The sequence below is a fragment of the Lutra lutra genome, chromosome 1 (genome assembly GCF_902655055.1).
Source record: "Lutra lutra chromosome 1, mLutLut1.2, whole genome shotgun sequence".
Taxonomy (NCBI): Eukaryota; Metazoa; Chordata; class Mammalia; order Carnivora; family Mustelidae; genus Lutra; species Lutra lutra.
The window spans coordinates 82225522-82238392 of record NC_062278.1 but is presented as its reverse complement, the minus strand read 5'-3'; the positions used below and the strand labels follow the sequence as shown (position 1 = coordinate 82238392).

Here is a 12871-nt window from a genome sequence, read left to right as displayed (position 1 = left end):
CTTTTTTTTTTTTTTTAAGATTTTATTTATTTGACAGAGAGAGAGAGCACAAGCAGGAGAGGGAGAGGAGAAGCAAGTTCCCCACTGAGCAAGAAACCCAATTCAGGACTCGATCCCAGGATCCTGGGATCATGACGTGAGCCGAAAGCAGAGGCTTAACCATCTGAACCACCCAGGCGCCCTTTGGCTACCTTATTCTTAAACATTTAGCCTGGCTTAGTCTGCTGAAGACTTTTTTTTTTTTTTTTTGAGTGAAAGGAATGAAGGAGCTTAGGTATGACAGGGCCATTCAGAATTCTCACAGTTTTTTGATTCCCTAAAACTGGTTCTCACTGGCAAACATGAGACAGTCGCATTAGAGAAGCTCAAGGGTCCCTTCTTACTTTAAAGAGTCTACAGTTTAAAAGAGACGACTGTTTTTAACTGTATCTTAAGACTATGACACAGTTAAATTTCAACCTGTCTTTTCTGCTTTCCAATTCACTCTATTTCAGAAACAAGAATCACAGGATAAACAGGTCTATGAAGCCTTTAAATGTTAACCATTTCTCTAATGGAAAAAAATTATGTTTTTGAGAAAAATTAAATATACTATATTTGGGAAGAAATAGAACATTAATGTTTAAGACCCAATTAAAGTTACAAACTGCAGTTGTTTGCTTTTGATAACACTCTAATAAACAAAGAGCATCAATTCCATGAGAAAATGCATAGCATTAACCAGAAATTGTTAAAGGAAGAAACTAATATTAAGTTGGCTATCATTTTGACTAGTTCTGAGTATGTAAGTTATTGAATTAGACCTTATATTAGACTTGAGAAACCTTTATAATTTTAGAAACTTAGTCTCCTGGGGGATGCCTGGGTGGCTCGGTCCTTAAGCCTCTGCCTTCGGCTCAGGTCATGATCCCAGGGTCCTGAGATTGAGCCCTGCATCACTGGGCACCCTGCTCAGCGGGGAGCCTGCTTCTCCTTCTCCCACTCCCCCTGCTTGTGTTCCTTCTCTTGCTGTGTCTCTGTCAAATAAATAAATACAAACTTTTAAAAGAAGAAAAAAAGAAACTTAGTCTCTTGGGATAAGAGGCAAAAGAGACACAGTGAACACAGAATTCTTCTCATTTAGGTATTCTGGCCACTGTGTATATCCCTTTGGTCAAATGTTCTGGGATGAATGAATGACCATAATAGCCAAATACAAGTCTGACCCAAAAATCCCAAAAAATATAAAATATTCAAATGAGAAGTTCTTAAAACTATGCAATTAAAACTAAGGCAATCTTTTTAACTAAAAAAAATTTCCTTTAGTTTTGTTTTAATCAGAACTATAGAAGAAAATTTTTTGTAAAACCATTTCATGTCTTATTTTCATTTAAAAAATTCAGTGACCAGGGCACCTTGGTGGTACAGTTATTTAAGTGTCTGACTCTTGGTTTCAACTCAGGTAGTTACCTAATGGTCCTGACACAAAGCCCCAGGTCAGGCTCCAGACTCAGCATGGAGTTGGCTTAAGACTCTCTCTCCCTCCCTGCCCCACCACCTCTACCCATTCCTACCTCAAACGCACCCTCTCTCTCAAAATAGATCTTTAAAAAAAAAAAAAAAATTCAGTGCTCAAGCAAATTAATAAAAAATTCCACAATCTAAGCTCAATCTCATAGAAAATAGAAGTGAAAGGGCTACCGGAATCCTTGCTCTTTTATGGCAAATGCTGGGGTTTCCAAGGGAAAGATTTCTGACTGCACAAACAGTTCTCTCACTCTTCGATCTATGACTTTCCCATACTGGGCACCAGCATCCAGAATGACAACAGCTCCTTCATAGTGGTGGCAGCCATCCTTAAGGTCTCCTCCAGCATTCTCCAGCTGCAAATATTAAAGAAAATGTCCTCTTAGTTATATAAATTAGAGCCCCTTTTAAAAAAAAAGTGGTCACTGTCAGCTCCAAAAACATACAGAACCAAAAAACTATTAACTTATACATATCCATTCGTGGGCATACACAAACACTTTAATGAAAGCCAGAGTTTACTGACTATGTAATATAGTCACTTTATGTATAAAAGCATCTTAGATATATTATCTAACATGGTAGGCATACAACCCAGCTATGCCAAAATATAGTCCTATTTTATGCCTGCTATACTGGCATTATTACTAACAGGGCCTCCTTTGAATCTCAAAAGCATCCTAGCTTGAACCATGAATTATATATGGTCACCCTATATAACAGTCACAGCATTCCTATGAGGGATATACTGATGAGGAACTGAAGTTTGCTGCCAGAATATAAGCATGCTCAAATTCACTTCATCAGGATTTTTTTGCTTTACCAGAGGAAAAGGCTATATATATACAGTTATATATACACACACACATACATATATGTGTATGTGTGTATATATCTATATCTATATCTATGCATCCAACCCATAACATTAGAATTTGAAAAAGGTTTTTTAATCTTATCTCTGTCACCTATACATCGATAACGCTTTTCTGGAAAGCAATTTGGCAAAATGTAAAATTTTTAATTATGTATGCTGGAATAGTTACCTGGAACTAGCTTCAAATTATTGTAAGAGTAGGTAGATGTGGATGAAACAAGACTGTTTGCCTATGCAATGAAATCACCAAAGCTGGATAATACATACAGTCTTCATTTCAGCTAGCTTCTACTCTGTTTTTGTACATTTTACATAAGACAAAACTTTAAAAACATGTATGTACTCTGGAAAAACACTTGCAGGAAGCATATAATCTAATCCCATTTTAAAATATTTCATCAACAATGTATATAAGTATGAAGAAAAAACATATAAACAGATATACACAAAAATATTAACAGCAGTTGTGTCTAAGCAATGAGTTACAGGTGAACCTACAATTTTTCCTTCTCATACTCTTCAGTATGTTTTAAATGTTTACAATTAACATTTTTGGAGATCCCCCCCTCCAGCTGTAAAATTTGCACATAAAAAAGTGTAATCCTGTCTTTCAGATACTTATGTATCTGAAATCTGAAATTATGTATTATGAAATCTTAAATTATGTATCTGTATCCATGCCTCTTCCTTTTCTATTTATAAGAAAAAATAAATGCAGACCTCACAACATCACTAACATTTCTGCTACAGTAATGAAAAAAGCAACAATCACAGCTATCTTATAGAGGACGATTTGTGAGAAGATCCGAACCACAGGCCAGAAAGAACTACTCTGATCACAACCATATGAATACTGAACAGTGTAGAAAAATCAGATCACAGAAAGAAGTCCATTAAATATATTAGAGTACAAGAAATGCTAAAACTTTTTCCTTTCAAACCTTTGTCCTTAGTCTACACACAAACGCACATACTACTCTTTAAAGAATTTATCTAAAATTCCTTAATCTTAATCTATTTTTTTTTTATAAAGAACAGAAAGTGTTGGGGTGCCTGGATGGCTCAGTTAAGTGTCCAACTCTTAATCTCAGCTCAGGTCTTGATATCAGGACAGGGAGTTCAAGTCCTACAGGGAGCTCCGTGTCTAGTGGAGGAAAAGAAGGCAGGAGGAGAAGTGGGGAGCAGAGCAAAGAAAGAAAGGAAAGTTTTGGAGAGCCTGGTTGGCTTGATCAATGGAGCACACGACTCTTGATCTCATAGTTGTAGTATGAGCCCCATGTTGGCTATAGAGATTACTTAAAAATTTTTAAAGAGTGTTTTTGAAGGACTACTTTGTTAGTATGTAAAATTTCTCAGATTTCAGTTCCTTTATTACTGTCAAAGTTTTTGCCAAATCAGTACAACCTATTTTTGTTTTTTACATTGTAGGCAGAATTCTCACTTTGCATGATTCTGACATGAATAAATTTCAGTAATCACAGTTTATATCAAGGTTAGTTAACTAACATCAGTCTGCAACAAGGCTCAAATTTCAGTTACCATATATTAGCTGTAATTACACTAAGTACAAATTTCGCTATCAGCTCTTCAATCCATAAATCACCACATAAATAACAAATATGATGGTCAATGATCAATGTGTCCTTTCTTTTAGAGTTTACCGCAATTGGGTACTAGAAAACAAATAGCCAGAGAACAGCTGTATTACCTACTTGTTGCCCAGTGATAAATCCACATGACATTTTACACCGATGGATAATCCAAACTGGGGGTAGACCAACAAAAATTAAAGTACAGCAAAAAAAATGAAAACTTTTACACTGGAAGTGAAATATGAATCCACTGTGAATGAAGTTACAGAAGAAATTGCGGGCCATGGCAGTGCTGACACTGCTGTGGTTTGAGTGCCTCTAAATGTGCAGCCAGAGGAACTTCATTAACTTATCAATTATCAATGGGCAAAGCAACTGTGATGAAAAGGATTACAATGTCCCAGAGAAAGTAACTCCAGGAAAATCCTTCACATTAAAGAAACTCTTGGAAGGGCGCCTGGGTGACTCAGTTAAATGTCTGCCTTTGGCTCGGGTCATGATCTCAGGGTCTGGGATCAGTTCCCAGGGTTGGGAGCCTGCTTCTCCCTCTGGCCCTGACCCCACTTGTGCTCTCTATCAAAAGTAAATAAATAAAATCTTTAAAAAAAAAAAAACTCTTGGACATATTTCATGACATTTCAGTCGTAAAGAATAAAAAGTCAAAAGCCAACAAGGCATAGAAAAGATTCAAAGGAAAGCACTATTCAAACTATCTTGATTCATATTTCACAAAGAAAACGATTCTCACTGTGTTTTAACTTATACTAAACAGTTACAGTATTTTATTTCTCTATACTTGTATAATTAACAGGAAGATTTAATTTTTTTTTAATTTTATTTTTTGTAAACATATATTTTTATCCCCAGGGGTACAGGTCTGTGAATCGCCAGGTTTACACACTTCCACACTTATACACTAGGAACAGCACTCACCATAGCACATACCCTCCCCAATGTCCATAATCCCACCCCCCCCTCTCCCAACCTCCCTCCCCCCATCAACCCTCAGTTTGTTTTGTGAGATTAAGAGTCACTTATGGTTTGTCTCCCTCCCAATCACATCTTGTTTCATTTATTCTTCTCCTACCCCCTTAACCTCCCATGTTGCATCTCCTCTCCCTCATATCAGGGAAATCATGTGATAGTTGTCTTTCTCCGACTGACTTATTTCGCTAAGCATGATACCCTCTAGTTCCATCCACGTCGTCGCAAATGGCAAGATTTCATTTCTTTTGATGGCTGCATAGTATTCCTATGTGTATATATACCACATCTTCTTTATCCATTCGTCTGTTGATGGACATCTAGGTTCTTTCCATAGTTTGGCTATTGTAGACATTGCTGCTATAAACATTCGGGTGCACGTGCCCCTTCGGATCACTATGATTGTATCTTTAGGGTAAATACCCAGCAGTGCAATTCCTGGGTCATAGGGTAGTTCTATTTTCAACATTTTGAGGAACCTCCATGCTGTTTTCCAGAGTGGTTGCACCAGCCTGCATTCCCACCAACAGTGTAGGAGGGTTCCCCTTTCTCTGCATCCTCGCCAGCATCTGTCATTTCCTGACTTGTTAACTTCAGCCATTCTGACTGGTGCGAGGTGATATCTCATTGTGGTTTTGATTTGTATTTCCCTGATGCCGAGTGATATGGAGCACTTTTTCATGTGTCTGTTGGCCATCTGGATGTCTTCTTTGCAGAAATGTCTGTTCATGTCCTCTGCCCATTTCTTGATTGGATTATTTGTTCTTTGGGTGTTGAGTTTGCTAAGTTCTTTATAGATTTTGGACACTAGCCCTTTATCTGATATGTCATTTGCAAATATCTTCTCCCATTCTGTCCGTTGTCTTTTGGTTTTGTTAACTGTTTCCTTTGCTGTGCAAAAGCTTTTGATCTTGATAAAATCCCAATAGTTCATTTTTGCCCTTGCTTCCCTTGCCTTTGGTGATGTTCCTAGGAAGATGTTGCTGCGGCTGAGGTCGAAGAGGTTGCTGCCTGTGTTCTCCTCAAGGATTTTGATGGATTCCTTTCTCACATTGAGGTCCTTCATCCATTTTGAGTCTATTTTCGTGTGTGGTGTAAGGAAATGATCCAATTTCATTTTTCTGCATGTGGCTGTCCAATTTTCCCAACACCATTTATTGAAGAGGCTGTCTTTTTTCCATTGGACATTCTTTCCTGCTTTGTCGAAGATTAGTTGACCATAGAGTTGAGGGTCTATTTCTGGGCTCTCTATTCTGTTCCATTGATCTATGTGTCTGTTTTTGTGCCAGTACCATGCTGTCTTGATGATGACAGCTTTGTAATAGAGCTTGAAGTCCGGAATTGTGATGCCACCAACTTTGGCTTTCTTTTTCAATATTCCTTTGGCTATTCGAGGTCTTTTCTGGTTCCATATGAATTTTCGGATTATTTGTTCCATTTCTTTGAAAAAAATGGATGGTACTTTGATAGGAATTGCATTAAATGTGTAGATTGCTTTAGGTAGCATAGACATTTTCACAATATTTATTCTTCCAATCCAGGAGCATGGAACATTTTTCCATTTCTTTGTGTCTTCCTCAATTTCTTTCATGAGTACTTTATAGTTTTCTGTGTATAGATTCTTAGTCTCTTTGGTTAGGTTTATTCTTAGGTATCTTATAGTTTTGGGTGCAATTGTAAATGGGATTGACTCCTTAATTTCTCTTTCTTCTATCTTGTTGTTGGTGTAGAGAAATGTAACTGATTTCTGTGCATTGATTTTATATCCTGACACTTTACTGAATTCCTGTACAAGTTCTAGCAGTTTTGGAGTGGAGTCTTTTGGGTTTTCCACATATAGTATCATATCATCTGCAAAGAGTGATAGCTTGTCTTCTTCTTTGCCAATTTGGATGCCTTTAATTTCCTTTTGTTGTTTGACTGCTGAAGCTAGGACTTCTAGTACTATGTTGAATAGCAGTGGTGATAACGGACATCCCTGCCGTGTTCCTGACCTTAGCAGAAAAGCTTTCAGTTTTTCTCCATTGAGAATGATATTTGCGGTGGGTTTTTCATAGATGGCTTTGATAATATTGAGGTATGTGCCCTCTATCCCTACACTTTGAAGAGTTTTGATCAGGAAGGGATGCTGTACTTTGTCAAATGCTTTTTCAGCATCTATGGAGAGTATCATATGGTTCTTGTTCTTTCTTTTATTAATGTGTTGTATCACATTGATTGGTTTGCAGATGTTGAACCAACCTTGCAGCCCTGGAATAAATCCCACTTGGTCGTGGTGAATAATCCTTTTAATGTACTGTTGAATCCTATTGGCTAGTATTTTGGCGAGAATTTTTCCATCTGTGTTCATCAAGGATATTGGTCTGTAGTTCTCTTTTTTGATGGGATCCTTGTCTGGTTTTGGGATTAAGGTGATGCTGGCCTCATAAAACGAGTTTGGAAGTTTTCCTTCCATTTCTATTTTTTGGAACAGTTTCAGGAGAATAGGAATTAGTTCTTCTTTAAATGTTTGGTAGAATTCCCCCGGGAAGCCATCTGGCCCTGGGCTTTTGTTTGTTTGGAGGTTTTTGATGACTGTTTCAATCTCCTTACTGGTTATGGGTCTGTTCAGGCTTTCTATTTCTTCCTGGTTCAGTTGTGGTAGTTTATATGTCTCTAGGAATGCATCCATTTCTTCCAGATTGTCAAATTTGTTGGCATAGAGTTGCTCATAGTATGTTCTTATAATTGTCTGTATTTCTTTGGTGTTAGTTGTGATCTCTCCTCTTTCATTCATGATTTTATTTATTTGGGTCCTTTCTCTTTTCTTTTTGATAAGTCTGGCCAGGGGTTTATCAATCTTATTAATTCTTTCAAAGAACCAGCTCCTAGTTTCATTGATTTGTTCTATTGTTTTTTTGGTTTCTATTTCATTGATTTCTGCTCTGATCTTTATGATTTCTCTTCTCCTGCTGGGTTTAGGCTTTCTTTCTTGTTCTTTCGTCAGCTCTTTTAGGTGTAGGGTTAGGTTGTGTACCTGAGACCTTTCTTGTTTCTTGAGAAAGGCTTGTACCGCTATACATTTTCCTCTCAGGACTGCCTTTGTTGTGTCCCAGATTTTGAACCGTTGTCTTTTCATTATCATTTGTTTCCATGAATTTTTTCAATTCTTCTTTAATTTCCTGGTTGACCCATTCATTCTTTAGAAGGATGCTGTTTAGTCTCCATGTATTTGGGTTCTTTCCAAATTTCCTCTTGTGATTGAGTTCTAGCTTCAGAGCATTGTGGTCTGAAAATATGCAGGGAATGATTCCAATCTTTTGATAACGGTTGAGACCTGATTTAGGACCAAGAATGTGATCTATTCTGGAGAATGTTCCATGTGCACTAGAGAAGAATGTGTATTCTGTTGCTTTGGGATGAAATGTTCTGAATATATCTGTGATGTCCATCTGGTCCAGTGTGTCATTTAAGGCCTTGATTTCCTTGTTGATCTTTTGCTTGGATGATCTGTCCATTTCAGTGAGGGGAGTGTTAAAGTCCCTTGCTATTATTGTATTATTGTCGATGTGTTTCTTTGATTTTGTTATTAATTGGTTTGTATAGTTGGCTGCTCCCACGTTAGGGGCATAGATATTTAAAATTGTTAGATCTTCTTGTTGGGCAGTTCCTTTGAGTATGATATAGTGTCCTTCCTCATCTCTTATTATAGTCTTTGGCTTAAAATCTAATTGATCTGATAGAAGGATTGCCACTCCTGCTTTCTTCTGATGTCCATTAGCATGGTAAGTTCTTTTCCACCCCCTCACTTTAAATCTGGAGGTGTCTTCGGGTTTAAAATGAGTTTCTTGTAGGCAACCTATAAATGGGTTTTGTTTTTTTATCCATTCTGATACCCTGTGTCTTTTGATTGGGGCATTTAGCCCATTAACATTCAGGGTAAGTATTGATATGAATTTAGTGCCATTGTATTGCCTGTAAGGTGACTGTTATTGTATATTGTCTCTGTTTCTTTCTGATCTACTACTTTGAGGGTCTCTCTTTGCTTAGAGGACCCCTTTCAATATTTCCTGTAGAGCTGGTTTGGTATTTGCAAATTCTTTCAGTTTTTGTTTGTCCTGGAAGCTTTTAATCTCTCCGTCTATTTTCAATGATAGCCTAGCTGGATATAGTATTCTTGGCTGCATGTTTTTCTCGTTTAGTACTCTGAATATATCATGCCAGCTCTTTCTGGCCTGCCAGGTCTCTGTGGATAAGTCTGCTGCCAATCTAATATTTTTACCATTGTACGTTACAGACTTCTTTTCCCGGGCTGCTTTCAGGATCTTTTCTTTGTCACTAAGACTTGTAAATTTTACTATTAGGTGATGGGGTGTGAACTATTCTTATTGATTTTGAGGGGAGTTCTCTGAACCTCCTGGATTCTGATGCTTGTTCCCTTTGCCATATTGGGGAAATTCTCTCCAATAATTCTCTCCAATATACCTTCTGCTCCCCTGTTTCCTCTTCTTCTGGAATCCCAATTATTCTAATGTTGTTTCATCTTATGGTGTCACTTATCTCTCGAATTCTCCCCTCGTGGTCCAGTAGCTGTTTGTCCCTCTTTTGCTCAGCTTCTTTATTCTCTGTCATTTGGTCTTCTATATCACTAATTCTTTCTTCTGCCTCATTTATCCTAGCAGTGAGAGCCTCCATTTTTTATTGCACCTCATTAATAGCTTTTTTTATTTCAACTTGGTTAGATTTTAGTTCTTTTATTTCTCCAGAAAGGGCTTTTATATCTCCCGAGAGGGTTTCTCTAATATCTTCCATGCCTTTTTCGAGCCCGGCTAGAACCTTGAGAATCGTCATTCTGAACTCTATATCTGACATATTACCAATGTCTGTATTGATTAGGTCCCTAGCCTTTGGTACTGCCTCTTGTTCTTTTTTTTGTGGTGAATTTTTCCGCCTTGTCATTTTGTCCAGATAAGAGTATATGAAGGAGCAAGTAAAATACTAAAAGGGTGGCAACAACCCCAGGCAAATATGCTTTAGCCAAATCAGAAGAGATCCCAAATCGTGAGGGGGGAGAAAGGGGATAAAAAGAGGTTCAGAAAGAAAAAAAAAAAAAAGAAAGAAACAATTAAAAAAAGAAAACCAATAAAGAAAAAATATAAAAAGGAAAAAAATATATATATATTAGATAAACTAGTTAAAAAACGTTAAAAAAGAAAAGGGTAAAAGTTTAAAAAAATTAACAGAAGAAGAAAAAAAATTGAAAAAGAAAAAAAAATTAAATTAACTGCAAGGCTAAAGAATCATGGGGAGAAAGCCATGAGTTCCGTGCTTTGCTTTCTCCTCCTCTGGAATTCTGATGCTCTCCTTGGTATTGAAACTGCACTCCTTGGTAGGTGAACTTGGTCCTGGCTGGGTTTCTTGTTGATCTTCTGGGGGAGGGGCCTGTTGTAGTGATTCTCAAGTGTCTTTGCCCCAGGTGGCGTTGCACCACCCTTACCAGGGGCCGGGCTGAGTAATCTGCTCGGGTTTGCTTTCGGGAGCTTTTGTTTCCTGAGCGCTTTCCGTAGAGTTCCGGAGGGCGGGAATGAAGATGGCGGCCTCCCCGGTCTCCGGCCCAGAGGAGCCAAGAGCCCGGGGCCCCACTCCTCAGTGCGCCCTCAGAGAACAGCGCCCAATTACTCCCGTCACCCTGGCCTCCGGCCGCGCTCCGAGCTCACCGAGCCTGCGACCGGTTCAAGGTAACCCCGAGCTGAGCGCTTACTCCTCGGCTCTGTCTCTGTAGCTGGCTTCCCTGTTCTAATACCTGTAAGCTCTGCGACACTCAGACACCCCCGATCCTTCTGTGACCCTGCGGGACCTGAGGCCACACTGACCCCGCATGGGCTTCACCCCGGTTAAGCCTCTAGAGCGATGTCCCTCAGCGGAACAGACTTTTAAAAGTCCTACTTTTGTGCTCCGTTGCTCCGCCGCTTGCTGGGAGCCGGCCCCTCCCCCCGCCGTCTATCTTCCCGTCGCTTTGGATTCACTTCTCCTCCAGTCCTACCTTTCAGAAAGTGGTTGATTTTCTGTTTCTAGAGTTGCTGTTCTTCTTCTCTTCGATCTCCCGTTGGATTTGTAGGTGTTTGCAATCTTTAGATGAGCTATCTAGCTGATCTCCCGCTACCTGAAGTAGTCTCAGCCTGCTACTTCTCCGCCATCTTGACTCCTCCCAGATTTAATTTTTAATGAAATATCTGAAAGGTCCCAACATCGTAATCTTTCCACTGATTAAAATTGCTTTGCATGATGAGCACCTGGGTGGCTCAGTCATCAGAGACTTTTTTAAGATTGTATTTATTTATTTGAGAGAATGCACAAAAGCAGGGGGAGCAGCAGGCAGAGGGAGAGGGAGAAGCAGGCTCCCCGTGGAACAGGCAGCCCAATGTGGAACTTGATCCCAGATAGGAGCCAAAGGCAGATGTTCAACCGACTGAGCCACCCAGGTGCCTCTAAGCATCCAAATCTTGATTTCACCTTACGATGTCATGATGTCAAGGTGGTGAGACTGAATCCTGCAACGTGCTCTGTGCTGGGCAGGGAGCCAGCTTAAGATTTTCAGGGTGCCTGGGTGGCTCAGTCAGTTACATGTCGGACTCCTAGTGTCAGCACACGTCATGATCTCATAGGTCATGAGATCAAGCCTGCATCAGGCTCCACACTCAGCAAGGGTTCTGCTTGAAGATTCTCCCTCTGCCCCTCCCCCAACTCTTCTGCATGTGTGCAAATGCACGTGTGCACATGCACATGCTCTCTCTCTCTCTCTAAAAAGAAAGAAAAATTACTTCTCCTGGTTTCAGCTTGCACAATCATCTTTATGGTCATTCTACTATTATATAGTGAAGACTGTTGTCTGTATTTCTTTGAATCAACTTATTTTTACTTAATTGAATTTTTAAAGAAAAACATACTGTTTTCTCACCAGTTTTTGAAAATGTTCAATCATATGACATCAGAGGTCATTGAGGAAATACTGAATCCTTGGCACATTCTTTCTACCTCAGCCATCAACTTGCCTATCTGGCACAAACTTCAACGACTCAGGGGGAAAAAGCAAAAAGGTCACCCGTAACGTTAGCAAAAGTTCCTTTCCCTCAAAACCTAGACTCTAGGGGCGCCTGGGTGGCTCAGTGGGTTGGGCCGCTGCCTTCAGCTCAGGTCATGATCCCAGGTCCTGGGTTCGGGCCCCACATCGGGCTTTCTGCTCAGCGGGGAGCCTGCTTCCTCCTCTTTCTCTGCCTGCCTCTCTGCCTACTTGTGATTTCTCTCTGTCAAATAAATAAATAAAATCTTTAAAAAAAAAAAAAAAAAAAAAACTAGACTCTATTTACTCCTACTTCAGAGTTACAAAGTTTGATAGACTTCCAAACCTTAACAGATTAGAAAAAGGACCCTAATGAGAAAAGAAACTGTTAGTCACTTCAATAGTAGAGATAAACAAAATTCAACACTACACAACAGAAAAATCTATTATCTATGTATACAATTAAAAAGTAAACACAGGGATACCTGGCTGGCTCAATCTGTAGAGTACGCAACTCTTGGTCTTAGGTTGTAGAGGTTACCTAAAAATAAAATCCTTAAAAGAAAAAGAAACACAAAAGCCTAAAAGGTTCACACCCCTCTCAACGGACTCAAGTCATCATAATAAAGTAAATAATGGGGGTGTCTGGGTGGCTCAGTCTCTAGGCGTCTGCCCAGGGTCCTGGGATGAGCCTTGCATCTGTCTCTCTGCTCAGCCAAGAGCTTGCTTCTTCCCCTTCCATTCCCCCTGCTTGTGTTCCCTCTCTCGCTGTCTCTCTGTCAAATAAATAAATAAAATCTTAAATAGATAAATTTTTTTTAATTTTTTTAAAAAGTAAAAGATGTTCATAAACGTAACTTTTAAGACATTAAT

At 39.2% G+C, this 12871-nt stretch overlaps 1 protein-coding gene across 2 annotated transcripts in view; it reads right to left on the bottom strand.

The window, feature by feature from the left end:
• GMPS (guanine monophosphate synthase) overlaps nt 1-12871 on the bottom strand; it is a 74629-nt gene that overhangs the window by 43353 nt on the left and 18405 nt on the right. For both annotated transcript variants that reach the window (XM_047728624.1, XM_047728628.1), the window contains exon 2: nt 1681-1862. In XM_047728624.1, the coding sequence (XP_047584580.1) occupies nt 1681-1862 (182 nt within the window). The remainder of the gene's footprint in view (nt 1-1680; nt 1863-12871) is intronic.